The sequence below is a fragment of the Aulostomus chinensis genome, chromosome 10 (assembly GCF_037954235.1).
Source record: "Aulostomus chinensis isolate RoL2024-O1b breed Wild chromosome 10, RoL_Achi_v1.0, whole genome shotgun sequence".
Classification (NCBI taxonomy): domain Eukaryota; kingdom Metazoa; phylum Chordata; class Actinopteri; order Syngnathiformes; family Aulostomidae; genus Aulostomus; species Aulostomus chinensis.
The window spans coordinates 18,092,853-18,119,094 of NC_141329.1; the positions used below are offsets into that span (position 1 = coordinate 18,092,853).

The 26,242-nt window shown below is 38.4% G+C and overlaps 2 protein-coding genes and 1 long non-coding RNA gene across 3 annotated transcripts; 2 read left to right on the plus strand and 1 right to left on the minus strand.

Moving 5' to 3' along the window:
• Window positions 1-222: 222 nt before the first annotated feature.
• On the plus strand, window positions 223-6,463 carry LOC147254570 (uncharacterized). The gene is made up of 4 exons (XR_015118175.1): window positions 223-766; window positions 1,512-1,646; window positions 2,185-2,212; window positions 2,308-6,463. It is a non-coding gene; the product is annotated as an uncharacterized LOC147254570 (long non-coding RNA).
• On the minus strand, window positions 3,295-9,898 carry il10ra (interleukin 10 receptor, alpha). The gene is made up of 7 exons (XM_086216222.1): window positions 9,689-9,898; window positions 9,068-9,179; window positions 8,693-8,865; window positions 8,439-8,584; window positions 7,668-7,836; window positions 6,336-6,454; window positions 3,295-6,125 (listed from the first exon to the last, which is right to left on the minus strand). The coding sequence occupies exons 1-7, from the start codon at window positions 9,774-9,776 to the stop codon at window positions 5,253-5,255; spliced, it is 1,680 nt and encodes a 559-aa protein (XP_086072348.1). The 5' UTR covers window positions 9,777-9,898; the 3' UTR covers window positions 3,295-5,252.
• A 4,133-nt stretch (window positions 9,899-14,031) lies between these two features.
• Window positions 14,032-26,240, plus strand: tmprss13a (transmembrane serine protease 13a). The gene is made up of 13 exons (XM_086216225.1): window positions 14,032-14,173; window positions 16,963-17,137; window positions 17,231-17,341; window positions 17,740-17,904; window positions 18,390-18,516; window positions 18,959-19,054; window positions 19,218-19,261; window positions 20,258-20,420; window positions 20,598-20,776; window positions 21,808-21,906; window positions 24,441-24,583; window positions 24,695-24,847; window positions 24,958-26,240. The coding sequence occupies exons 1-13, from the start codon at window positions 14,156-14,158 to the stop codon at window positions 24,970-24,972; spliced, it is 1,488 nt and encodes a 495-aa protein (XP_086072351.1). The 5' UTR covers window positions 14,032-14,155; the 3' UTR covers window positions 24,973-26,240.
• Window positions 26,241-26,242: the final 2 nt, after the last annotated feature.

Genomic DNA, 26,242 nt, shown 5'->3' on the forward strand with positions numbered 1-26,242 from the left:
TTTTCCTCCTTTATTGAATGCGACCTTGCTAATTCCTTTTAAGATAACCATGTTTTTTACAAGCTATCAAGAGGACGAATGATAATTTCTGAATCAGGTGTTTTGTCACTCTTTCCATCCCAGTTAAATTCAGTTTGTGCTGTGCATTACTCAAATCATCCAACAGGAGTCCTTATCGGCCATCTGATCCAGGTGTTCCCACCTGGCTGTCTGTTAATGATTTGTTTTATTGGGAGGGGGGTGGGGAGAGTGAAGCGCCGGTATTCAGGCTTTCCCCGAAATTTGAAGGACAAAAGGATGTTGTTTTCTGAGTTTGTCCTAGTGCTTTATAAGACCAGAGGGTTGTTGAATTTTGGTTGTGTAAGAGGCTGTAGAATGCAAAGCAGTCCAACAAAAAGGGTGAATTTTTTTTTTTTTTAACTACACAGTACCCAAATACTTTAGGGGGAATTATAAAGTAAATCCTGCAAATCATCATGTTTCATGTGAGAATGACGATAGTCTTATCCACTGTGTTCCGACATCAAGAAAAGAGCGTAGAAGAAAGACAGGCAAGAAGATAGACCGGTTTTAAAGAATGCCAGGTATGGGGACATGGAGAAGCAGACGTAGGCAAAGACACAAGAGGAGACAAAGTTCTGTTTTTGTTCTTCGTAATCAACAAAAATCCTTCGAGCTTGATTGATTTGAAGAAGGTGAGTGATAGAGCTCAACACTGGAGGAGACAGCAGTGGTCATCCTGGCTGGTCAGCTATGGGGAATAGTGGTAAGAATTCTTCAATATTCATCTATGCTTGTGATTAGTGCAACTGCTTGTGAGTTGCTCTGCACATTGATTGAGATTCCCCTTCCCTTTACTTTCCTTTTTTGGATCCATTAACTTTCTGTTCAGTTCAGATGCTGGTTTAAAATTTTATACCGTCCTTTGTTTTTTTCTTGTATCTAAAAATCAGCAATGTCTTCTTATATTTTTTTTTTTAAAAATACTAAAGTATTTAAAATCTAACTTGTAAAAAAGGAACGTCGTTACTGGGCCTGTTGAATAAAGTGTAACAAGGTAGAACAGTGAATGAAGCATAAAAGTACAGTTATACAGATGTCTTTGTGTGGCTCTTTGGCAGGTGAGACATAAGCTCTGATAATAAATGTATCACTCCAAGTTATGCGTCAGATGTATCATCATCTTTTAAACTCTCTTTGTATTTGTCATTACTCTAATGAGAGCCAGCATCTTTCCCATTTCTCATCTCAATTCATCAGAAGGAATATTTATTCATAATAGACACGTATTGGTCAAGTAAGTCTCATACAGACAACTACTTCTGTTGGTCATTTACACATAATATACAATATATATAATATATAACAATATACATTTACATGTATATTACGAACGCAATCTCTGAGAAATGCAAAAATGTACTGCATTACATTGCATCAATTGTTAGTAAGGCGATATGACGAGAAAAAAAAATTCCTATCGATTTGTATTTCTGTTTCGGCATTTTCAGGGAGCAGTGTGAACTCTACAGCAGTTGGGGTTGCTGTAGGCTTTGGCATTCTGGCAATCCTCTTCACCATTGGTATTGTGCAGTTCTGCTTTAAGTACAAGTGTAAAAGCTGCAAAAAATGCTGCAAGAAGAAAGGTGAGTGAACAAGGCAACGAAAATATAGTTACAACAACAACAACAGATTTCTTGGACTCTTGTTTAAATATGAACATAAGTTTTGTAAATGGGATTTGTGAAGAATCTTAAACATGGTGAAAACACAGTGTCTTGAAAGAGAACTTAAAATTTTTTTTTTAGACATATCATGAGACTTAAAATATAAAACCATAATTTTCAGAACACATCTCTTTATATGAGTGTGTCTTTATATGAGTGCTACTTATTGGCTGTTTCTATCCTGGGGATTGGTGCGGACATCTTAATGGACAAGTTCACCCACCTTTAGGCTGCACAGTTATGATAGTTATGAAATGTGCGCGCGCGCACGCACACACACACACACACACACACACACACACACACACACACACACACAGATGAACATACACTTGCAGTTATTTTCTCAGTCCATACATATATAATATACAGTATATATACATATGTATACACAGATATGTATATATGTATGTATTTGTATATATAATATACATTATTTTGTCTGTCTTCTCTGTAGAACCATCATTGAAAGACAAAGTGCTCACGTGAGTACATTTACATTTTCCTTCATAGGCCTTTTATTTGTATATAATATTTGTATGTTTGCATGACTAAGCTTGCTATATTAACCTCTCAACAGCAAGGTTGGCCTGAAGAAGTCCCCTCCTCCCTTCTCAATCACAAAATGACATCTAATTTTTTGGCAGTTGCTTCTGGAAACCACAATCACGGAAGCTCTCCCTCACTTAACCCAGCATGTTGTTTTCAACTTTCATCTGTTGCTATTTGCATTGTCCTGGTGTAACTCATGAAGAGTAACATGTACATTTATGAAGGAGTTTTCTAAACTTTTGTTTTTGATTCTCTGTGACGCCATGCTTTTCTGCCATGGCAGTACCTAACTTTTTGTTGTTGTTGTGCCTTTACTTCAAAACAGCCAGATTTAAAATATGAAATGCTACTGGGTGTGCAGAACGTTTTATTGTAAATATGTTAAGAATACATTGAATAAAATGCAGAACACATTGAAATTCTTGTTATTTCTCTGTTAGATTTATTTAGATAAAATCATTCTCATCTTTGGGGAAATGCAAGAGTTCACGCAGTTTGGAATAACCGTTGAGCGAGGGCAGAATAGCAACAGCTAAACCACAGCAACCGAGTTCATTGCTTTTCTTGTAAGCTGCAGGTGACTTCCCCCTAAAGTCACATATTTTACTGCTTCTCTAAACAGTGAAACTTTGTTGTCTCACCAGGTTTCCTATGATACAAAATATGGAGAGAGATTTGTCTCAGTATTATATGAGAAGAAAAAAAGAATTGAGAGCAAAGCCTTCGGTTTCGAGAGAGAAAAAGAGCCTGAGAGCGAAAGAAAACTATTTGAGAGAAAAGACAAACGTTTCACAAGCAAGACTTTTAAATTCTCAAGCAATATACTTTTAATTGCACATTTATTTTTACTTTTTCTACGTTTACTTTTTCTACCTTTTTCTACCTTCAGCTGATACTGTAGCCTAAAGCAAAGCTATAGAAGGGAATCCTGCACTATACATACACTTTTTGCATGTAAAAATACCTGAAAGGAAACAAGAAAATTTGAAAAAATACCCAGAATCTCACAAAAAAAAGTTTTAATGCTTGAGGAAGGTGGGAAAGTTGGCATATCAACATATGATGAATGCAAATAAGCACGATGAAATCAGTCGAATGAATGAAGGATGAGATTTGGAGATCCTGTGACTCACATGTCACTCTGTTGTTCTCTGCATTGGAGAAGCAAAGGCAGAGGGAGACTCAAACATACATGGGCACTTAGAAGAACTTGTACAAGTGCACTTAACTGGAACAGCAGTTGATTTTTGTGATACTTTCCATGACCACTGTTGTCTTCGCGTGCCCTTCGCTGTTGAATTTTCTTCCCTTTCCATTTGTTGGCACGTTTTTTTTTAATTACGGCCACACTTTTCTCACAGTGCTCTTACTTCCTCTGCTGTTTTAATGACACCTGACTGGAAATTTTATGCAGTTTACTGTTCACCTCGGTGAACTTAACTCCTATTATTCACAAAACACTAGAGGCTGAAAAAACATATAAATACACATCTTTCTGAATTTCTGAAGCTTTGAGAAAAATTGCAAGACATTTTAATGGAAACGCAGCTTGTGACAGGCACAGATTGCAGAAGCATTCAACCACTTGGGGTTGTATCCAGTTGGATTACAGCACTGTGTCACATGGCATGAGTTTCAGAGTCACGTTTTTCCTTTTAGGATAAATATTTTTTTAATGTGCTCATGTCATGATTAAAACTAATAAATAAAAGGGACGGACAGAACTGTGGTAAGCAGAAACATTTTCTGTCGGCCGTGTCAGTTTCTCCCATTTTGAAGAAATGCGTCTCTTGAAATTTCAACTGTGGTAGTTTTTCTACCAGATGATATTCTTTTACTGAGATACATGTTGAAGTGAAACTAAGTTCAGATCAAAATGGTTGCTTACTTGAACTCAGTCTCATCTGGGGCTTTTCCAAACAGAGTGGAGGGAGGAAGTATAAATGTCATTGTTCATAAGGTTCGAAACACAAAATTTACATGTGGAGTGCCCATATATAGATAACAGCTTAATCATTTTCCACCCAAGTGACCTCAGGGATTTTCTTGCTTTTTGTTTGTATAACTAAACAAAGTAAGTTGTTTTTTTCTGTGAAAGTATGACATGCTCACCATTCCAGTTGGGCAGTTCCCTTTAATCGTTAACAGGGGAGCAATATCAAAACAACATACAATAAATAAACATATATTTACATTATAAAGTAAAGTATTAAAGCTAAAAACGAAGTTGGGAACAGAAAAAAAAATCTGTAACAAAATGAAATAATGAGAAATAATTACATATTTCTTTTTGCCTTTTGCCTGACAATATTTCATATGACACGCAGGAAATTCCTAATGGGGCATCGGTGTAGCAGCCTACAGTGCTACTTAGTTGTGTTGCAAGCACACGAGGCAGCCAAACTGACATATAACACATGGTACATTTGATGGGCAGAAAGCAAAAATACAATGCAGATCTTTGGGTTGGTTTGGCTGGTTTTTTTTTTCTTTTTTTTTTTTTTGCAAAAGCATGTAACTGTCAAACCATTCTTCTGCATACCAGTTTCACTTCCGGCAAAAATAATTTTCTGTAGCTTCTATTGCCATGAGAGAATATGTTTTTTGTTTTTTTTTACTTGTTCTGATTAACTGTAAGCTCCAGAGACGTCAACTGCCAGCCAGCAGCTGTGTGGCTTTACATGTGTCCTCACTACAATCGAGAACAGCCTGTTGCTTTCTCTGTTTTCCTGTTTTTTTGGATCAATTATTTCATTTGTTTTTCATATTTCCCACAAGGGTTAAATTACCTAAATACCTAAAGTACACGGTTACATTCATATGTACGTAAATGAACAATACAAGGCACTTTTCCCCCTTGCTTTGTCGGTTTCCTATCTCCCACTCTGCCCCTTTTTTTGCTTTAATATCATATCTCGCAAACCATATAAAGGTTATGTCAGAATGTTTTTAATGATAGCATTGTTGCATATATCACAGACACACATTGTTCATATTGCAGTCCGTCTTTGATGGTGACAAGGCTGTTAGCAGAGGGAAAGACTCCCCCAACTGTATGAAATTTGTCTCGAAGTCACTCAGCATGATTGTGCCTGTTTGAATTTTTCTTGAATAACTTGAAAATGTGAACTGGTCTTTGTCCATTAAATTACAGGTGCTGCTCCATAGTCCATTTTCAATGTGCATGGCTCTGTGTTGGTTGATGGTCTCAGGTACATGAAGGCCTTGATTATGACACCAGGTGCACTGACCTGCTCCAGAGCAGATACATGATTGAGGTGCAGCCCTGTAGCCCGTCTTCATTTCAGCCAAAACTGTATGAGGAAGGATCTGTTTCATCTCCTCCACAGCATTACATACAGGAACACTTGTGTGGTGCTGCATGCGATAACCACTCTCAGCAGTGGTCTCCATCAGAGGACCATTATCCTGTCCATCCACAGAAGGAGAGCCAAGCTGGCAGTTAAATTCCACACCGCTATCTTCCCTCTTCTGGACTGAATCACCATCAGTCCTGTCATCTTGAGGGGGGTACACTGTCTGACTGCTAGCAGAGCTCCCTGACCCTCCCATGCTTCCACAGCCACTGTCCTCTTGTCTCATTTTAGGACTTTTCTCATCGGAGGTAGCAAAGCTTGACACCATGTCAACCCCGCTGTCCATACTGGTCCTCCTTTCCTCCCTGTCATTGTCCTCTGTGGCTGCGACTTGAAGTGTTATCTGGTCTTCAGGAATGCAGTGTTTGAATTCTGTTCTGTTGCTGGATAAGAACCAACCTTTGTCTGTGACTACTTCGATGGTCCCATCTCCAATGGTGAGGGGATGCCAGCCACATGTAGGGGATTTCTAGAGTGACAAGGAGGATTTGATGTTATTCATTATCAAGACGCAATTTTGGGAAACAGAAAGAACGGCTGCTATGATGCCATATTGAAATTATCACCTCTGCCTGACCTTTTTTTACTAGCAAACATTGGATGTGTTTTCTAAATGATAAACAATAAAAAGTTACATAAATCTATTTCTTTCTGATTTTCTGTAATCTTATTTACTTACTAATGCAGTGGGCATTCTCTCTGGACGCTTCAGGTAGCACAGGAGCATCATTGCAGCAATAGCGATGACAATCAACCCACCCACAATTGACAGCGATGACACAGCAATTATGAACCATTCTGAACGGGTACAAAACACAAAGAATTCAGTAAGTATTTGGTTGTGAATGCTATTAAATTCACAGACAATTTGATACATACAAGAAGCTATGCCAAGTAGCCAAAGCTATCTTAGCTTTGGACAATAATAAAGGGTTTCAAATACCGAACAAGGATTGACCCAAATGCATAATTTCCTTTAAAAACATATTGTTTTGACACTGCGGTTTCTATACCTAACGAGGGGCTAATAAGCTTTAAATGTGGTGGCCAGCAGATGTTGTCCCTTGTAATTTATTCACTACTTCCATCCATCCATCCATTGTCTTCCGCTTATTCCTGTTAAGGGTTGTGGGGGGGCTGGAGCCTAACCCAGCAGCTACGGGCGAGAGGCAGGGTTCACCCTGGACGGTTTGCCAGTCCATTGCAGGGCCAACACATGGAGACAGACAACCATTCACACTCACAGTCACACCTACGGTCAATTTAGAGTATCAATCAGCCTCGTCCCCTCTTGATGTCTTAGGACTGTGGGAGGAAGCTGGAGTACCAGAGAGAACCCATGCAGGAACAGGGAGAACATGGAGACTCCACACAGAAAGATCCTGTGATGGAGCCAGGATTCGATCCTGGAACCTTCTTGCTATGAGGCGACAGTGCTGACCACTGCACCACAATGCCGCCTTGCAAATAATTTATTCCAGTCATTGATCTTCTTTTTAATTGTAATTTATCTTTGTTCCTCATCCTTGAAGAGCATCAGTTTTTTTTTTAGTTTTTTTTCATATAGGAATTATTTTTATTTTTTGCCGAGCGCAGCGCTTCCCTAATTCTGTCTACAAGCGTCATTGTTCATTTTGTCATTGTTTCCAGTTTTTAGGCTAAACCAAGCTTGATAACTGCTGGCTTTGGCCTCTTATTTAGTGCACAACATGAGTTAGATTACTCATCTTTTCAAAAAATTACAGAGTATTTTACTTTTTGATAATCTGAGGACTTGAATTTTTTTGTATGTTTTTCTACTCCTGTTAAGGACTGTATGTGATTACGGCACTGGTGTTGATGTATTATGTTAGTATTACATTGGTATTATTTAACCTCATATCATTGCATTTGGATCCCTCACAAGAAAAATACTTTTAATCTCAATGTAACACTTCAATTCTTTGTTACCTTTGTAAATAAACATATTATAAATATAATGCTCCGATCATTATTAGATAATACTGGTTACCTCTTTCTGGTAGCATCAGACACTCTTCAGGTGACACACTGCTTCTAGAGAGAGCTCCGTTTCCCTCCACTCTGATGCTGATGCAGTAAATTGTCTCCCACTGAAGAGAACTGAAAGTTTTTATCATTACATCCTTCCCCAAATCATCTTGTAGGTATGCTGTAGTCTTCTGTGAGAAACCAACAAAATAGAATTCCAATCAATATATTGTCCACTGAAACTGGGATAGAGTTTAGAGTTGATTCAGGCATAGGTTGATTCAGGTGCCAACTGTAGATTATAGGTATGAAGTATAGCCACTTTCTTTTTGTTGTTTTTGTTTTTTTACAAGCATGACTTATCTCTACTATAGCGTATCTATGAAATAATCCAGTTGGAGTTGGCTGTTATCCACCCTGAGTCAACATACATGATGTAACAAATGTGTTGTTGAAGCAACCTTTTGCATTTTTCTCCCTTTTACAGTTCATGTCCTTTTTTTCTGATTCTGAAAAAAGAAACCTTTCAAGGGAAGGAGACCAAAGTCTAGTCATTTTGAAATTTAAAGGTCAAATTTTTTTTTTGGGGGGGGGGGGGGGTGTTAATTTCAAATTTCCAATTGTTACAGAGGAGAGGGGGTAGAAAATCTAAACAGTTTTTAAGAAAAACTCAGAATTTACAAGGTTATTTAAAAAAAATGCCATTGAGATTTAGTTTTTAGAATTAAATCTAATTAGATTAATAGTCCTCTAAAATGAATAAGTCAGTTTTTCATTTCAAAATTATCCCTACCTTATTATTCTTGCTCCTTTCTTCCAGGTAGAAAGTGTAGGTGACCCCAAAGGGGAAGAGCTTTTTCAGAATGGGCTTTTCATGAATGCTAACTGTTAATGTGCTGGATGTGGCCCAAACAGTGAAGGAGGGAGGCTGCAGGTCACCTGAAGGAACGGAGAAAGGTCAGAAAACATGTGATGAGTAAGGAATAAGAGTGACAAAAATTAAGCCAAACTAGATCACTGCCATGTCAGCATCCTCACTGTACTTACTGCGATTTGGGAATAATTTCTTGCTGTATGTCCACTCGGATGCTTCGTTGTTGTCCGCCACCTGAACTCTGACCTTGTAGGCGGAGTGATAGTCATTTATGAGGTTGGTGAGATCACAGTAGGTCTTGTTGATCCTTGTGCAGCTGAGCACCATGGCCCATTCACCTGGATACCTGAGGACCGAAATCATACCAGTTACTCTCTAAAAGGAGTTATTGCTTTATTAAAAAAGCAAAAACAATGAAAAAAACCAACAACTTGCATTTCAGTACATTTAGTCAGTCTTTTTAAATCAGCAGCAAATCAACAGCAAATTAGTAACAACAGGATGAAGGCTCTGACGTCAATGAAATATTATACTGAAGAGAAACATACGTTGCCATTTGTACATTGTACTGGATATTTGAAGAGGTTGTATAGTTCCAAAATATTATAACTTCTCCATCCAAAATGTTCACTGACAGTTTATCCAGTGGCTGGAGTCCTGCTGTAGAAAACGAAAGACATGATGGTGGAAGTTACTTAATTAACGGTTATTCAAATCATTATCATTTCAAAGTAATGTTGATGTGACGTGAGACAAGACAGTTGTTTCTTCAAATGGCAAGTAAATGCACCAAGGGTTACTGTCACATATATCCGCCATGATTGGTGAAGTTCGATCACAAGATCTCTGATCATGAAGTAATAGTGGGTTTTTCTGAGGGTTTCACCCGTTCACACTCTAAACGTGTTTCATGTACCACAGTGAAAAATGATTCTCTTAGAACTGTCGAAACCATTACTTTTTCCTTTCTTCAGCTTTTTAATGGTAAAGTATTAAAATTGATTTTACGATAAGGAAAGATAACATCTTTTATATCTGACTTTACTTGAACCTATGGTATTTAACATAGGCGAATTACCCCACAATGATAGACAAAACACATTATCCTGACAACAACAAAATAATTTAGTTAAATAGTAGATGTAAGGCAGTAAATGGTTGTTAATTACCTGATACACAGATGATACAAATAATCATGAAGGCAAGATTTGGTGTTTTGTTGCTCAAATCTATTCTTCGCATTTGCAGGAACATCATCGGTCAGTCGCAAAATGTCCGAATCCACGGAGCAGTTGCCAGTAAAATCCCTTTTTAATCAAAAGTAAACATCTTCTCTGTTCAGCAAGTCTAGGAGGCGATGTAGTGAGCTGACAGTTCATCTGTCTGACACTCACAGATGTTTAAAAACACCCTGTTGTGTTAAACTCCCCTCCCACTGATGACACATTTCCTTCTGTGACTACATCAGTGACGCTTTAGCGAGTTTTGTCTCAAGCTCTTACAACAAACTTCCTCTTTTTTTCCCCCTCTTTTCCTGTTCCTTTCCGCACTTCTGGCAATTCAGTATCGGACCTCTGCTATCGAGAGTTTCCAAAAAATGGAGGGCTATACACGACCAACCAAAACATGAATACCATTGACAGGTTTTCTTCTGGGTGGAATAAGATTATCCAATTTTCATGTTGGAGTTGATTTATTGCACTGGTGATTTTAGAGGCTGTAATTTGTGGTGTTTTTGAACTATAATGACTTATACTTTAATTCATAGGAATGAGATGGACATAACATTTGACAGACCTATCAGTCAAACCCAGAACTGATCAGCTGCACCACAAACTACAGTCTTCAAAATGACGAATGCATTACACTCAATACGACACCTGTCAGTGATGGGAGTCTTTAGGCTGATCAGTACACACTGTTCAGAGAAAAGAAAAGGGGAAGTGTACAGGAATTCCCATTTCAACTTTCTACAGATACTCTGGTATTTTTCAGAGTTCTATTTTTTTTTAGATTCCCTATTGAATTATTTATAGTTTAAACCGGATGCAAACACACCTGACTCTTAGCTCAGGCAAGGAGCTCATGTGTGTGATGTCTGTTTATCTGTCAGCGGGATGAAACCAAATCTATGAGGACGCTTTTCCCTTGACTGGGCAGAGGTGTGCAGAATCAGTTAAAGAATAACCCGTCTGATTCTGGGGCAGACTTATTTAAGATAAATAACAGATCATAAATTTCCTGTCCGTTAAACCTCAGATGTGATAAACTGCATTGTCGACGTTCTTTTGTGAGGGAACGACATTGGGGTGAGAAGGCTGCACATTCATACGAGCTATTATTGGGATTTGTTCATTTTTTCTTTACCTAAGCAAGCAACACAAATCTAGATAAATATTAGATACCATTAAAACGTACAGTAAGACCTCTATAAAAGGAACAGGCTCTGATTGTGTTTGCACAAGAAACATGTAACTCTTAATGTAACTATTTCTTTTAGTCTTGACATGTGTTATAAGAAAGTCATAAACTTTAACTACTGGAAGCAGTGTGACCTTTTCAAAAATGTCGCATTTTGTATATCTGCCTTTCATATTAATATACAGTAATCACATCAACCTTTGCACCTTATCGCCATGTTTCATCTTCTCACACACGCATCACGTATCAGTTGAACAGTTCCTAAGAAAAATGTGTGGCATATGACAGTGATTGTGGGTGGATACTTACAGTAATTTATGACTTTTTATCAGGTTCAAATATATGTATCATCACAACAATCACCAGTTAGTTTTCCTTTATCCAGGGAATGATGACACATTCACCATCATATACTACCTGCCAGTGATTCCATTGTTTCGCTATATTCAAACACATTTTTCAACTCTTGTCAGGCTTTTCTCTACCCTCTGATTAGAATAATTCTGAAAAGAAGTGGGATATTCTTTTCAAAATACAATTTTCTTCTTAGGATCTGGTTTTGAAAAAAACACAACATGTTTGTATTACTCATTGGAGGCTTGTTTCTGCTTTTCTCCGTCTCCCCATTGCATTTCTCACTAAAGTCTAAAGTAAGGGTTGGCCAGCACTTGAACTCTGAGAAAGCACTCTGTCGAGAAACTGCGGTTATCCCCGTCGGTTTTTCACCTCTTCTGTGCTTTTCATTATGTGTCTTTGTTCTGGTTTGTAAAACTGAACTTATTATGGATGTATATTTTAGAGTTTCTTTTGGTTTTTGTCATGTACAGAAAATGCACTTGCTGAAAATGAGACAATGTGGGGGCTTTATTTAAATGTCAGCTGCTGACTTGAGGGGAAGTGACAAGAACTTGTAAGCGCACATGGTCGGACTGAGACTGTGTATAATAGCACCATCTAGTGCTACTAAAAGGTACCTAGAGCAAAAAAAAAAAATGAGCGGGGGATTTCTCATCAACACATTCAGATGTCCAGTAAAGATATCGATCATACTGAAAGAAAGAGTCTTATCCAGGCTGCTCGCTTAGCAATCAGATATTCATGACGAAGAAGTTTTATTTTAATATATCATTGATGTTAAACTGTATGAGATTCAAACATCTTGAGGGCATTTGGGGTTTACATTGTCAAAATACAACAGAAACGAAAGGGAGAAATGGAAATAAGATACCACAAAGATCCTTCAGGTTCAACTTTGGGGCAAGGTGGTCACGTGTCTTCAAATCGCAGACCACCACAATACCCTGCATATGTAATGAAGTGTTGTTTCTTGCTTATACACAATGGCGGGGTACTCACAGTAGAAAAGGGCAGAGTAAAGTTTCAGCAATCCCCTGATATTAGCAGCAGTTCCATCTGGTGAAAACTGAAAAAGGCATAATATGCAAAGCTGGACAAAACACAAAAGGCATCTTGAAAATGAATTAGAAATGTGCCCTCAAGATAATTGGAGGAATAAAAGGTACCAATAACACCAACATTTTCTATAACATAAGAGAGGAAAATAGTTTTGTAAAATTAAGATATAAAAACAAACACACACACAAATGCACAACAAATCCTATTAGAGAAGTAGGCCTTTTGAAAGTAGTAGCACATGTAGATATTGTTATCGCATCTAAGTCATGTTCTTTGCTTCCCTTATTTATTTTATATTCATGGTCATGTGTGACCATTGTCTTACAAACTATAACTACATATTAACTGCAAATAGAAATGATCTGTATTGTTAATGTCATAGACTGGTGGTTAACATGAGTAACTGCAGGGAAGTTTCCTCTAAATTAATGATTAAAGCAAGACATCTCTGTCGGTACCTCAACTCATTTATCTCTACAACTGCAATGATCATTTCCATTGTGGATATTTTTGGAACACCGGAGTTATGACAAAATTAACTAAATCACTCAAAGCTTTTTTAAATGCTCAAATGTTGAGTGTTGTGACAACCTAAGACCTGATAGAAGTGCAATAGTTATGAGTCATGTAAATTGTCAGTTTTGACTGCAACACCAAAATTTGTACTCCATCTGTCCCTCATCCTGTGAAGGGTCACGGGGTACACCCTGGAGGGGTCGCCAGTCAACACAATAGACAGGCAACCATTCGCTCTCACATTCATACTGTACCTACGGTCAATTTAGAGTATTATATCAACCTCGTCCCCATTTGCATGTCTTTGACTGTGGGAGGAAGCCGGAGTACCCGGAGAGAACCCACACAGACACAGGGAGAACATGGAGACTCCACACAGAAAGATCCAGTGCCCGAGCCGGGACTCGAACCCAGAACTTTCTTGTGTGAGACAACAGTGCTGACAACTGCACCACCGTGCCGCCAAATATTTGAACTTCTTTGCCAAATCATACTGTCTGTATAATTTCTGTCACTCTATTCTTATTCTGTAATGTTTCCTGTGTTATGTCTATGATGATTTTCTATCAAAGAAAAAAGTGTATTTCATCTGAGGTTAGCCTCTCCCATTATTCCTCCATAAAAAGGTTTCTGTGCCAATGACAAGATGACTTTTTCCCCTTCATCCTTCCAGTGATTATAATAGAAAATATAAATAGTCTGAGCTTTCCTGATAATTTACCTTTTTAATGGACTGTTAACAATCTACAAGGCATGTACAGTAAATAACTTTCCTTTGTTATACGTTTGAATTTATTTTTCATAAACAATCACATATAAAAAAAATACAAGATATTTCTGAGATAAGGCATTCTACTTTAAAATAGTTTTAACCTTCTGATAAAAGTTGTGTCGTCATCTGTGGAGAGGAGGCCATTTTGGTTCAGGTTGACACAGCTGGTGTCATTTGAGCCACATAGGATATCTTCATACTGTGAAACCAGCTTTGTCAATCTCAAGCTGCTATGAAACCAGTCTAGCCAGGTGAGAAACTGGTGCACATAGGCACGCCCGTCTCTGTGAGGAAAAGAATAAGGGACTGAGAGAATGATGGGATCTGTAGGTGGGAGGTGCTACAGGGTGGAGGGGGGAAGGCAGAATGGCTGTGAATGTTTAGATGAAGGCCAGTAACAAACCAAATAGAGAAGGAGGAAGAAGAGAGTGTGTTAATGAGTGAAGGAGTGGTTTGAAAATGCTCTCACCTCCACTCTGCCCTCCCTGCTAGTTTATTATTGCTGAGACCAATGGCAAAGAATGACACGGTAGGTCTCACTTTCTCAGTCCTCCATTGTACCTTATGGTATCATATCTCACTTTTAACTTCCTCTTTTAAAATTATACTCAAACTTTAATAAACTGTGAGTGACATCTTAGAATTTATTTGTGTCAGTTTACATAGAAAAAGCGATAGAAAGTGACTTAGTAGTCGTACAAAGCATCAGAAAGGTTTCTGGCATTATTTTGTGGATGACCCAACTCTTAAGCTTCTCCTTAAAGTCTTCAATTATTACTTAATTCATCTCCCTTTCTAAATGTTTTTCTGTTGAAAAAAGTTTCTAGCTGTTTTACTGTGTAACTGAAGATTTTTTTTTTAATGTTGTGCAATCTCAGCTCATGAAGGACACCTCCGCAGAGAAAAAATCAAAGCCACAACTATTTATTTTGTACTCATGTTCTTATGTTCTTATAATTTTCAGTAATTTTCCATGACAATGCGCATTATGCAAGATGATCCATTCAGGTTTTGTGAAGAAATATGATGAACCTGTTCCTCCACCTATTTCAGCGCGGCCATTTTTCTTCAATTAAGAGTGGTGTATGCTGCCTATAGGCACTTATTGAAACTTGACCTGCAAGCCATAGAAATGGTTTTATGAAACCTACCTCAACAGAATAAGTCCTTTCTCATTTTTAAAAAAGGATTTTTTCCCCCCCTTTTTGAAGGTTTGACCACAGAGATGAATGCGGTCTGGCCTTAGTTAATATTCATATTGGCTAGATTTTCATTCTCGCTGTACCAAACAGTTGTACACACAAAACCTAAGTGACCTAATTGGAGAAGTCATCTGACACAAATATTTTCAGGATTTTTTGATGTGAAACACCATCAAAGGTGCTGTACATGTCAAACTTTTGCAATAGGTTTTGTTGTTGTTACCAATCACACAACCTGATCACGTCAGACACACCGACGATGACTCTGAGATTATCACATGCTACACAATCTGCTTCTTTCTAATGCATCACTTCACGTAAAAGGAAGAGTTAACACAACAGGTGATCAGTGCAATACACCCCAAACAAGTTTAGCCACATGACATTCTCCATGATGTACTTTCATATCTTTCTTTAAGTGACATTCCACATACCACAGCCGCAGAGTAGCACCATCAAACGTTCATTAGTATGTTGTCTGGATTCTACTGTTTAGAGCTCTCTGTGCTGGTACAATACAAATAAAAAAGAAATCAAGTCATTGAACTAAACACTTATTATACCTCATATCTTTGTATTATCTATCACATCACTGTTCACAGTTAGTTAGGGGCAGAGTATTGCCGCCAGGCCAGAAAAAGTATTAGTATGTCGAAGACATTCTTCTTCAAATGTGGAGAGTTGCTATTTCACAGAAGAATTACAAAATCATGATGTAATAAATCAAAGGCTCTTTGCTCAAACCCAGGTGTTCTCTGCCCTACTGGTCAGTTACAATCTTACATTCTTCAGCAACACAAAACAACAGCTGTTAATCCATAAACCTCTAAAGAAGGCTCCCCAGGCCTAAGGGAGGTTGGGGAGGTATGAATTCACCATTTCTCACAAGGATCTATCATCATGACATTTGGATTGTAATGGAGACAAAAAGTTATCGGCTTAGTCCTACAAACACGCAAGCAAACTGCATGAGGTAGATATTCTTTCACATTATGTCTATGATTTTTTTTCATTACGGGATACTGTCACATTTTATTAGGATAGACAAACTTATCATGATACAAGAATAAACAATGTCTCTGAAATAGGACGCATTTCATGTTCAAACCAATAAGAACTAAAGCTGAAATAAGGCAACAGCGTGTAGAGAACAGATGACTTAATGAATCATACCAGATTATATGTTTAAGTTCTATGCCATACTGGTCAATTCAGCTGTCACATCAAGTGTGGTGATAGCACAGTGACATCAGATAATACTGGTATCACATTATAACATAGAAAGACAAGAAGATATTTTATAACAATGTAAGTTATTGTACTACAACATATATTTAATGTTAGAACATAAATATTTTATTGTTACAACATAAAAGTTTCTTGATATAGCAGGATGCATTTGTATGTCATGTGTCAAAACATTTTGTAGATAATATCTTGTTTTAATATCAAAAACCTATACAGACAAAACAGACTGTTTTTTTTGTGTCTTTTTCTGGTATGGGAGATCTACTCCACTGTAGTTACTGTCTTACAACTTCACCAAATATACTGTGACAGGCATGCTGTTGAGGACAGACAGAAATACCTAGAACAAGGTGGAAAGGGTTCAGGATGACTGGCAGGTTGCTGTTTAGCCTGTAAGAGTCTGACTAAATTGCGAGGCCTTTTAATTAACGTGAGTCATCCAACCAGAGTTGTTAGCTTAAAAACACTGCCATCACAGCTTTCCATTTTACCTCCTCGGGAGAACGATGCTAGCCTATCTATCACAAAAAACAAAAACAAAAACAAAGGCCGATCAAGTCTGTTATTAACGGCCGCTGGGAACTGTGAATGAAAAGAGCAGATGGATAGACACTGTTGCCAGGATACATCACCTGTCTGTGGATAAGGGTGTTACCTGGGTGTAGACTAAACATATGATGATATTTGGATTGTAATGGACACAAAAGTTATCGGCTTAGTCCTACAAACACGCAAGCAAACTGCATGTACTGTCTTTTGTCTGCGAAACTATTGCTTTCATGTTTATTACATGTAGGGTGGAGGGCTGTTTCCCAGGACAAAGAATTCACATCTCACTAACCTGTGTATTTCTATCTCCTGTTCACAGAACGAGCCCCCGCCTCCCTATTATTCTCTTGCTGTGCACACCCAGCCCCCTCTGAAGCCCTATGAGGAGGTGGTGTATGGCATGGGCCCAGGCATGACACCTGCCACCAAGCCGCACTACATCCCCCAGTATCCTCCACCAGTGACAGTTGCCCAAGTGCAACATTCAAGCAATCGTGAGTATCTGCAGCAAATTAACCACACAAGAAGCATGCGCTACTTTGAAGGTATTTTATATAATTATTAAATTTTTTTCTTTATTTTCGAAGCCCCTATGAGTAAAAGAAAGCCATGCTGTCGAAGAAATGCCCAGTGTTTTGGAGGGTCAGGGGGACTCCTTCTGGTGCTTGGTCTGCTGGTACTTGCCATCTGGCTTGGAGGTAGAAAATATTTATTCACTCAGGTCATTGCCATCAGTATTCATTTGCTGCTAAAAGTTGTCAAGTATTTTAAGTGCATGAAAAATACAAGCTAGTCACAGCGTTTTAGATGTCCTTGTGCTTTCCAAGAAGATAGGAAATGTATGTGGTCACATTTCTATAATAATGTTTCAAATGTGTTCACAACTTAGAATATATGGCTTTATTTTAAAGTTTTACTGAGCAGAAATACGACATTAAGAGCAGCATCTGGTTTGCATTCATACAATTATGATTTTAGTGTTATTCATTATTTTCTATGGTAATATGAATTATATATTTTTTCAGAATTTGTTTGAGTTCCATCAGCAATGATGAACAGCAAATACCTGACACTTACTACTGTATCCCAATGGCAGTGCGTTATGGCACCAGTATGGCAACGGTGTCGATCTTCCACGATGACTACGATGATTATGGACATGAAGAGCCCTCTTTGGATACGAATGAGGTCTGCCCCAACAGCACTGTGAAGTGTGATGGAATCAGAGACTGCCAGCTTGGCTCTGATGAAACCAACTGTGGTGAGAATGAGCACACGAGACACAAGCATACCAGACAATCATCACTCTAATACATGGACAGACGGTGTGGAAGGACGGGCACTTGACAACCAAAAGGTCAAAGACCATTACGACAGAAACCAGACTGAATTCTCATATTTGTGAAAGAGATAAGATTCTTTGAAAGAGAAACCACTACCGCCATGAGTTAAGATAATCTAATGAGGTTAGGTGAACATAATAACATGATTTAAACTTAGAGTAATCAGTCAAGAAAGTGTTTGGGAGTTTTCTTTTGCTTTTAAAGTTGTATTTCTGTCCATTCCCCTGTCACTTTACCTCGTGTACAGTGATTCTGTGTTTTTTTTTTTAATTTTTTAAAGGGCTTCAGTTGCCAGGAAGACGCTATTACACATCCCTGTATTCATTATGTTGGAAAAATATGATAGTAATATTTGATATCTGAGTCCACACAGCTTTCTTCACTCACTGTTTGTTGTCCCCAGTGAGGTTTGGGCCAGACTGGAGACTGAATGTTAAGACATCTGAAGATGGCCGCTTTCTTCCAGTCTGCTATAGCAACTGGGACCAGGGCGTCGCTGACCAGACTTGCGCAGAACTAGGTTTCAGGGGGTGAAGTATCACAACCTTAACTTGTCTCTTTCTTTGTGTGTGTGTGTGCGTGTGTGTGCGTGTGTGTGCGTGTGCGCGCGTGTGTGTGTGTGTGTGTGTGTGTGTGTGTGTGTGTGTGTGTGTGTGTGTGTGTGTGTGTGTGTGTGTGTGTGTGTGTGTGTGAACAACAAGAAGTGATTCAGCAACTCATTTTGCCAGACTCAGTTTCAATAGTAGCTGCTCAACTATTGGGCTTCTGTCACAAACCTGTAAATTACCCACTGAGATCCATCTAATTTCTTCTCACCTGCTGCTGTGTGTTATGGGGGGAATTGATTCTCCACAGGTGTCTCTGGGGCGTCTCAGTGTGAAAGAACCAGAATGAGTTTTCAGACCCAATCAAGCATGGTTTTGACCAAAAGGTCTGTGTTTTCACCTGTTGAACTCCTCTGTGTTTCTCCAGGTCCTATGTGACCAACAGTATTAAATCCCAGGCATCCAATACTCTGACATTGACCAGCAAACCATCTTCATATATCCAGGGTCAGGTCAAAGTCAGGTAAATATTCTTGTCCTATGTTCTTTGCCAGCTCACAAAAATAGAATCATTGTCATCAAATATCTGATCACCTTTGCTAAGCCCAGAGTACTGCAAGATCAGTAGTAATATGTACATGTGTTTACACAAGCTGACATGTTTTTCTCGTTGTGTTATTACGTAGTTCTTCCTGTCCAAACCAGGAGGCTGTCTCCCTGCAGTGTGTGGGTAAGGGGCCTCCATCTGTTCCTGTAGTCATGTGTTACACTTACATATGAGCTCTCTCTTTCTGTTTGTCATGAACACACATGCACACATCCATATATTCCTATATTTGTAGTGGTGACCATCACTTAATGTGTTTACGTGCAATGATAAGATTATCATTTTATTTATAGTTATATTAAATTATTAAATTGTAAACAGTATAGCCTGATATTTTGTGTCAGATAAAAATCTTTGTCCCATTATGTGACATCTGATTAACGTATCTAGGTTATTGTATTTTTCATTTGATTCAGTTTGTTTTAGAACAGTCAGGCTTTTTTTTTTTTGCTTCGATGAATTTGAGCATGAGTAGAAACACAGAAAAAGAAGGACGTGAAGAAAGCTGATGTTGTCAAGAAGTAGCAGCGGTAAAATACATTTTTGCAGTGAGTAAAGCAGAATGAACTGCATAAAAGCTAGTGTATGTCTCCTGATCTCAAATGTGTTGTTGTTGTTTTTTTCCAGACATAACATTGTGAAAGTTCAAATCAAATTGTAGCAATTGCTGGATTATTTACAGTTATCAGTTTATCATTTGCATGTGAAAAAATCTCATTGATATAAACCTTTCCTAATTCTTTAACCATCCTTTACATTGCTCAATCCCTTACCACAACCCTAACAATGATAGATATCACTGCACACTGACCATAACAACATGAACATTTGAGCTAAATTGTTCAGGGTATTATGGTTGTAATGACAATAAATCAGTTCTTAAATTAATCTCAATAGGGAACAAAATAAACTACCATATGGCTTAATACCGTACCCCATACACCTTTAATGCATACACACGATTATTTTGTTAGTTTTAATGTAAACCACAATGAATTATATAACACATACATGCACTCATGATTGAATTCCATTGGAACTCACAAATAATATTTTTCAGCTCCGTAGTGAAGATTCTTAGGTTATTGTACACAACTTGACAACGTCTCCTGTTCACAGATTGTGGCCGGCAGCAGTCGACATCCCGCATCATAGGAGGCAGCGTAGCTAAGGTTGGTCAGTGGCCTTGGCAAATGTCCCTCCACTTCAGCGGATCCCATGTCTGCGGAGGAGTTCTGATCTCTCCTGACTTTGTGGCGACTGCTGCTCACTGCTTCCTGAGGTGACTATCTCAGACAATCTGACCCACAATCATTTTCAGTCCAGTTTTGCTGCGATGTAGCAGGAGCATACTAAACTGGCAGATTTAAAAATGAGAATGCAAAAATGTACAAGAAGCACTGAAAATAAGCAGAGTCCTTTACTTTACGCTGATTGGTTTCCTTCCGTGCTGCTGCAGCAGCAACACTTTAACGTTACAGGCGAAGTACTGGAGGGTGTATGGAGGAGTGGTGTCTCTGAACAGACTAACTCAGCCCTTCCTGATTGAGAAGATCATACTCAATGAAAACTACGATAGCAAGTCCAACGATCAAGATGTCGCTCTGCTCAAACTTACATCTCCAGTTACTTTCAATGGTAGGTCTCCCTTTCTTTTAATTGAAATGTTTGTTTCATTCCATGCAGGAAGAGAGGGGTCCAATGTGATGACCTCCTCTTTGAAAAGATAGAGGACAGAAGGATATGATGATCACCATCATCATGTGGGCAGGAAGTATTTGGTCATTAGCAATAAGTAGAGTGACTCAGAGGGGGACTAATGGCTTGAAAGACAGTTCCTCTGCTGTCTGAGGGGGCGTTAACACAGAAAGACTGAAGGTCCACCAAGATCAGTTTTTGTTGGTGTTACAACAACAGCAGCTCATGAAATAGATTTCTGAATTTTTATTAATGTCTTTCTTTCAAGACAATCAGATGATTGCCTGCAGTTCATTGTAATTAACTGCAAATTAATAACTCATTCTGTAAATTGTTTTAAACACTTATTTTACTTTATGGAAAGGAAAATAGTCAAAGGCAAAAACAATCCTGAGCCAGTAGGAAGATTCAATACTTTTCTGTTATAAATGAACATCCAACAGTCTCTATATTGGTACAATACCATTCAACCCAGTTGCTAATCAATACAGTACGATTCAGTGCATGATTTTGACAGAGAAGGTGTACGATTAGGTGTTGAGATCTTATTAGGAATCTCATTTCTATCTAAATGGGATGCGGCTTTAAGTAGACTTTAAAACTGTTTATATTGCATTTTACCAAAAATAAAATATAATACTGTAATGATCAGTGTTGTGGTTTTATTGAGAGAATTTGGCCTTGAAGAGGGAGTGAAGACTCTCCATTTATCTGTATTCTTGAAGCTGCACGTGGGCTGCTAGCTGCAATTTCATGGCATTTTATAAAGCTATTCCACACTGACACATTCATCACTTATTATGCAAGGAGGACTTAGGCCTTCATATATGAATAGACAAAGAAAACCACTTATATACATACAACAAGATGGTGTCATGGAACTCTTTAATCTTGTGTAATGTGTGTTACCATACCTTTAAGAAGTGTGTTTTTGAATAACAGAAATATTTATATCCTTGTGTGTTCTCCAGAAAAAGTTCAACCAGCTTGTCTGCCAGTTTATTTGCAACAGTTCCCTCATGGCACTAAATGCTGGACCTCAGGTTTTGGCACCACTAAGACAGGATCAGGTAAGCTCAGTTGAGAACCAACAAATAACAAAATACAGAGAGAAGAGATGTAACAGCAGATTACATCATGCAAGCTTGTTTTATAATCTGTCCCCCATATAATCATACAAAGTCTATGTTAAAATTATGGACCAGTTAACACATTTCTCACTGGATTCCAGGTTTAGTAGTTTGTCTTACTGTATCTTTATCTGGAAAAAAGTTAAAAGGAAGAAAAAAAAAAAACCTTCAGCAACTAGAATGTCCCCAGACCAGATAAACAAATCTTGGGAGCCTTCAGGCTGTACTGTGACATTTAAACACCTTGTGGAAATTGTGAGAGTTCAAAAACGGCGACAATTTCTCACAACGCACACCAAGGAGAGTGTGCCGTTTTATTGGACAAAGGAATACAAGCGCGCAAACTCTGCAGTACGATTTGTCGTAGTTAGCAGTTCCTTAGCTGCATAAAAAAAACAACAACACAGCGGTCCTTAAAGGGACAGTGGTTACCGCTAACAAGTTACAATCACGACCGTGAACACTGAACAATAACGTGTTAACATTGCAATAATAACATTTGCCGTTGGTGGTGAATTATGACTATAGAAGTCACTACAACCTCTTAATTAAAACAGGTTGCACTACATACATGTATGACACATGATACTTGCTCATATTACTCACTTGCTCACATAAGACTTTGAGTGACTGCTGCCAAGCTTATTCAATCTCCAACACAACACAGTTTACCTGATGCTTAAAGAAATACAGTCTAATATGATTTAGCCGAAACTAGGACGATATTAAATTCCATCCATCCATCCATTTTCTTCCGCATATCCTGTTAAGGGTCGCGGGGGGGGGGGGGGGGGGGGGGGGGGGCTGGAGCCTATCCCAGCGGTCTTTGAGTGAGAGGCAGGGTTCACCCTGGACAGGTCGCCAGACCATCGCAGGGCCAACACATAGAGACAAACAACCATTCACACTCACAGTCACACCTACGGTCAATTTAGAGTATCAATCAGCCTCGTCCCCACTTGATGTCTTTGGACTGTGGGAGGAAGCTGGAGTACCAGAGAGAACCCACGCAGGCACGGGGAGAACATGGAGACTCCACACAGAAAGATCCTGTGCCTGAGCCCGGACTGTAACCCAGAACCTTCTTGCTGTGAGGTGACAGTGCTGACCACTGCACCATTAAATTCCATTTTATTGAAATAATACAAATGACACCCTTTCAAAATATTACCAAGATAGGCCAAATGTTCTTTCCTAGCTACTGTACTTATGCCAACTTTCATACAGTACATGTTGTCACACGTTACTACATTCAAGCTAATTATTAACCTGATTTAGTTAAAAACTAGTGAACAGTGAACTTAGGATTTTTCGGAGGATAAATCAATTCTGTACTCTCTTTTTGGAGGACAGTCGTGTGACAAGTTGAGCAGGAACTGAAGAACTGAGATTTACTGGCAAACTGGCCTGTATAACAAAGCAAGATTTGTAAATCAGGGAGGTGCACTGAGGTTCTTTTTTTTTTCTTTATCATGAAAGAGGTTCACATTTCAGCAGGACACACTGCATCACCATTGTAAGTTATGCAGACCTAACCTACTCCAGATCAGAATGTATAATAAAAACATCACCCTTTCAGTAATCAATTCCCTTGGAGAATGATGTCATCATTCCGGGAAGATCCTGTGAAAAGACAACGCCTTCACTAGTCTTCCTTTATTAGTTTCTTCCTGTTGCCACTACGTTTTAAAGCCAGTTCCTTGTTTCAAGCACCTCTGAGGCTCATTCCGGCACTAAAAGCATTTTACATAATTTCCCTGGTGAATGATTATCAAATATAAATATTTATTTTTCACTTGTTCCAAATAGAGCTTCATAACCATAATACCATAAAAATACCTATGAGTGAGCCATCAACTTAATGGAATACAATTACTTTTGCATGCTGTAAGATGAGGCTCAGATATCGATTTTGTCAATGAGCTTTTCTTCCCGGCTTTGGCTCAATCTGCTATTTTGCTCTCTTCATTAGGGATTTAATAAGTCATTTTTGTAAAGGATTGTTGTTTATTCCTCTTGCTGTGGCTGTGGACCTGTGTTTGCAGCTTGAGTTCATGTGAGAATTTCTTATTGGTTTGGTTCTGTTAACTCCCTTAAAGATATCCTGGTTATTTTTTTTTTTGATTAGTTCCTGATAGAGGCACACATCAGACTTTGGTTGCGCTGGACAGCTTCCAGGTGTAACTGTTTGATTAGGGTGTTCCAGTCTCACTCTCTGAGAACCTATCCTGCATAAATAAAGCTTAAACATGCAAACACTCATGCTGGTGATTCATGGTGGAGGTAGAAAAACAGGAACTAAGTCTGAAATAGCGAGAAAAGAAAAAAATGCTTTATTGACAGGAAAGAACGCACCAGTGCAATTCAGAAAGGATATAAATGTCTAACTTTTGCTATGGTACATCAATGAATAAACTACTTATTTCTGTTCTTTCATTCATGCACTAAAAGTATGTTATTCCTCTCCAATAAAGAAAAAGTTTCCAGCGACCTGATGGAGGTGACTGTCGACATCATCGGCTCAGATGTGTGTAATAGCTTTCAAGTGTATCGAGGTGCTGTGACCCGCAACATGATCTGTGCAGGGAAACTGGAGGGCGGCAAAGACTCTTGTCAAGTGAGTAGTAACATTTGTATAAGAATCACATCACAATCAAAATTCAGCTTTTGAAAAAAAGATTTTATTAAGAAATTATTAATTAAGAAATTATGACTGTTTACCAACCAGGGTGACAGTGGTGGGCCTTTGGTTTGTCAGAAGGACAGTCATTGGTATTTGGTGGGGCTCACCAGTTGGGGATCTGGCTGTGGTGAAAGAAACAAGCCAGGTGTTTACACCAAAGTCAGTAGTGTTCTGCCCTGGATCTACAGCAAGATGCAGGTAAGAGCGGATGGATGGTAGAAGACAAACAAACCCAACGCCAAGAAAAATCAATAAATCATCTCATTGGGATGCATTTACCATTTTTATTCTTTTTGTGTCTCCCACAGCAAGAGAAGCCATAACTTGTCTCCTGCTGGAGGTCTAGTTTCCCTCTTACCCAATGAACCTTGCACTATGAAGTTGTCTTTAAAAGATGGGTAGATTCTTACATAGAAGGATGGATTTCTGAGGAGACAGAAAGACAAATGGATAAGGATTACATGATGGAGCGGGGAATGAAGCAGTATGTCAGATTGCCAAACCTCAACACATCATCTATGTTGGTGCATATTTGCAGCTGTTTATTACCTGAACCTGATAATTGAAACACACTAACTGATGCACTCATGTCAGTCTTGATTTAATTTTTCTGTCTCCTGTTGTTGATTTTTGTTTACTTTTATGTAAAGTAAGCTTTGAAGATGGCTGGGCCTTCTCTTGTGTGCCAATGCAACAACAACCACTTTACTGTAACAGCTCAATGGAACTGATGTCAGAGGGCTATCTGTTTTCATGGGTTTATTACTAACATTGATTGGTGTTTTCTTTAGAGTATGCTCACCCCCAACCTGACTGCAGATGAGTAAGTTAATCATCCGGTCTCTTTTAAATTTAATGAATATTTTCTGAGTAAATAGGTCCAATTGTGTTACTGAAAAAAGTCGTTTCACCAGGGTTGTGTGACGTTCAAAACTACAAACCCATCAGCAATGTCTTTCACAATCTAAGTCAATAGGGAAAAATTACAATGTATTGAGAAATGGCATAAAAATCCAAGACAGCAATTTTGTTGGTTGCAAATTTAGTAAAGGATCAGTCATCAAACGACTGATTTTATGAGAAGATAAAATACGGCATTCTGGTGTAAAAATGCATATATACACACACCACATATCTGGCAAAAACAGCTTTAATCTGGGGAAATGTGTTTTTCATCTCATGGGGCGATGAATTTTTTAATAAATTTTATCTGCAAACCTTAAAAATGGTATTTCCACCTAATTTCTCAAATTTTAACATATTAAAAAAAAGGGCACTTTACTGTGTGTTCAGTTTGGTATAAAAAGAAACTGTATGGTCACTGACAGCTTTATCGAGCTGGCGCGCTGTGTTCACACCTAAACCTCTCCTTTAATACACACTGTGAATTTTAATGTTTCCTCTAATTTTTGTTTTCCTATTTTAATGCCAAATGTGTTCATATTTATGTGCATTGGGCATGTTGTCTGACATAATTTTCTATTTGTCTGATGTGTCGGATCACTGGATTATGGATTTATTGATAAAAATGTCAAAATAAACGTTTGTGTCCAATTCCCCATAATGGAATTGGTCAAAGAATAAGCCTCTATC

Excerpts from the sequence above, each read along its gene's own strand:
- il10ra (XM_086216222.1), bottom strand. The coding sequence starts at position 9,776 with ATGATGTTCCTGCAAATGCGAAGAATAGATTTGAGCAACAAAACACCA. Across the intron at positions 8,866-9,067 it reads TACAATGTACAAATGGCAAC|GTATCCAGGTGAATGGGCCA; the intron begins GTATGTTTCTCT and ends TTCGGTCCTCAG. Across the intron at positions 8,585-8,692 it reads GAAATTATTCCCAAATCGCA|GTGACCTGCAGCCTCCCTCC; the intron begins GTAAGTACAGTG and ends CCGTTCCTTCAG.
- tmprss13a (XM_086216225.1), top strand. Across the intron at positions 20,421-20,597 it reads GCTGCTCACTGCTTCCTGAG|CAGCAACACTTTAACGTTAC; the intron begins GTGACTATCTCA and ends GTGCTGCTGCAG. Across the intron at positions 21,907-24,440 it reads CACCACTAAGACAGGATCAG|AAAAAGTTTCCAGCGACCTG; the intron begins GTAAGCTCAGTT and ends TCTCCAATAAAG.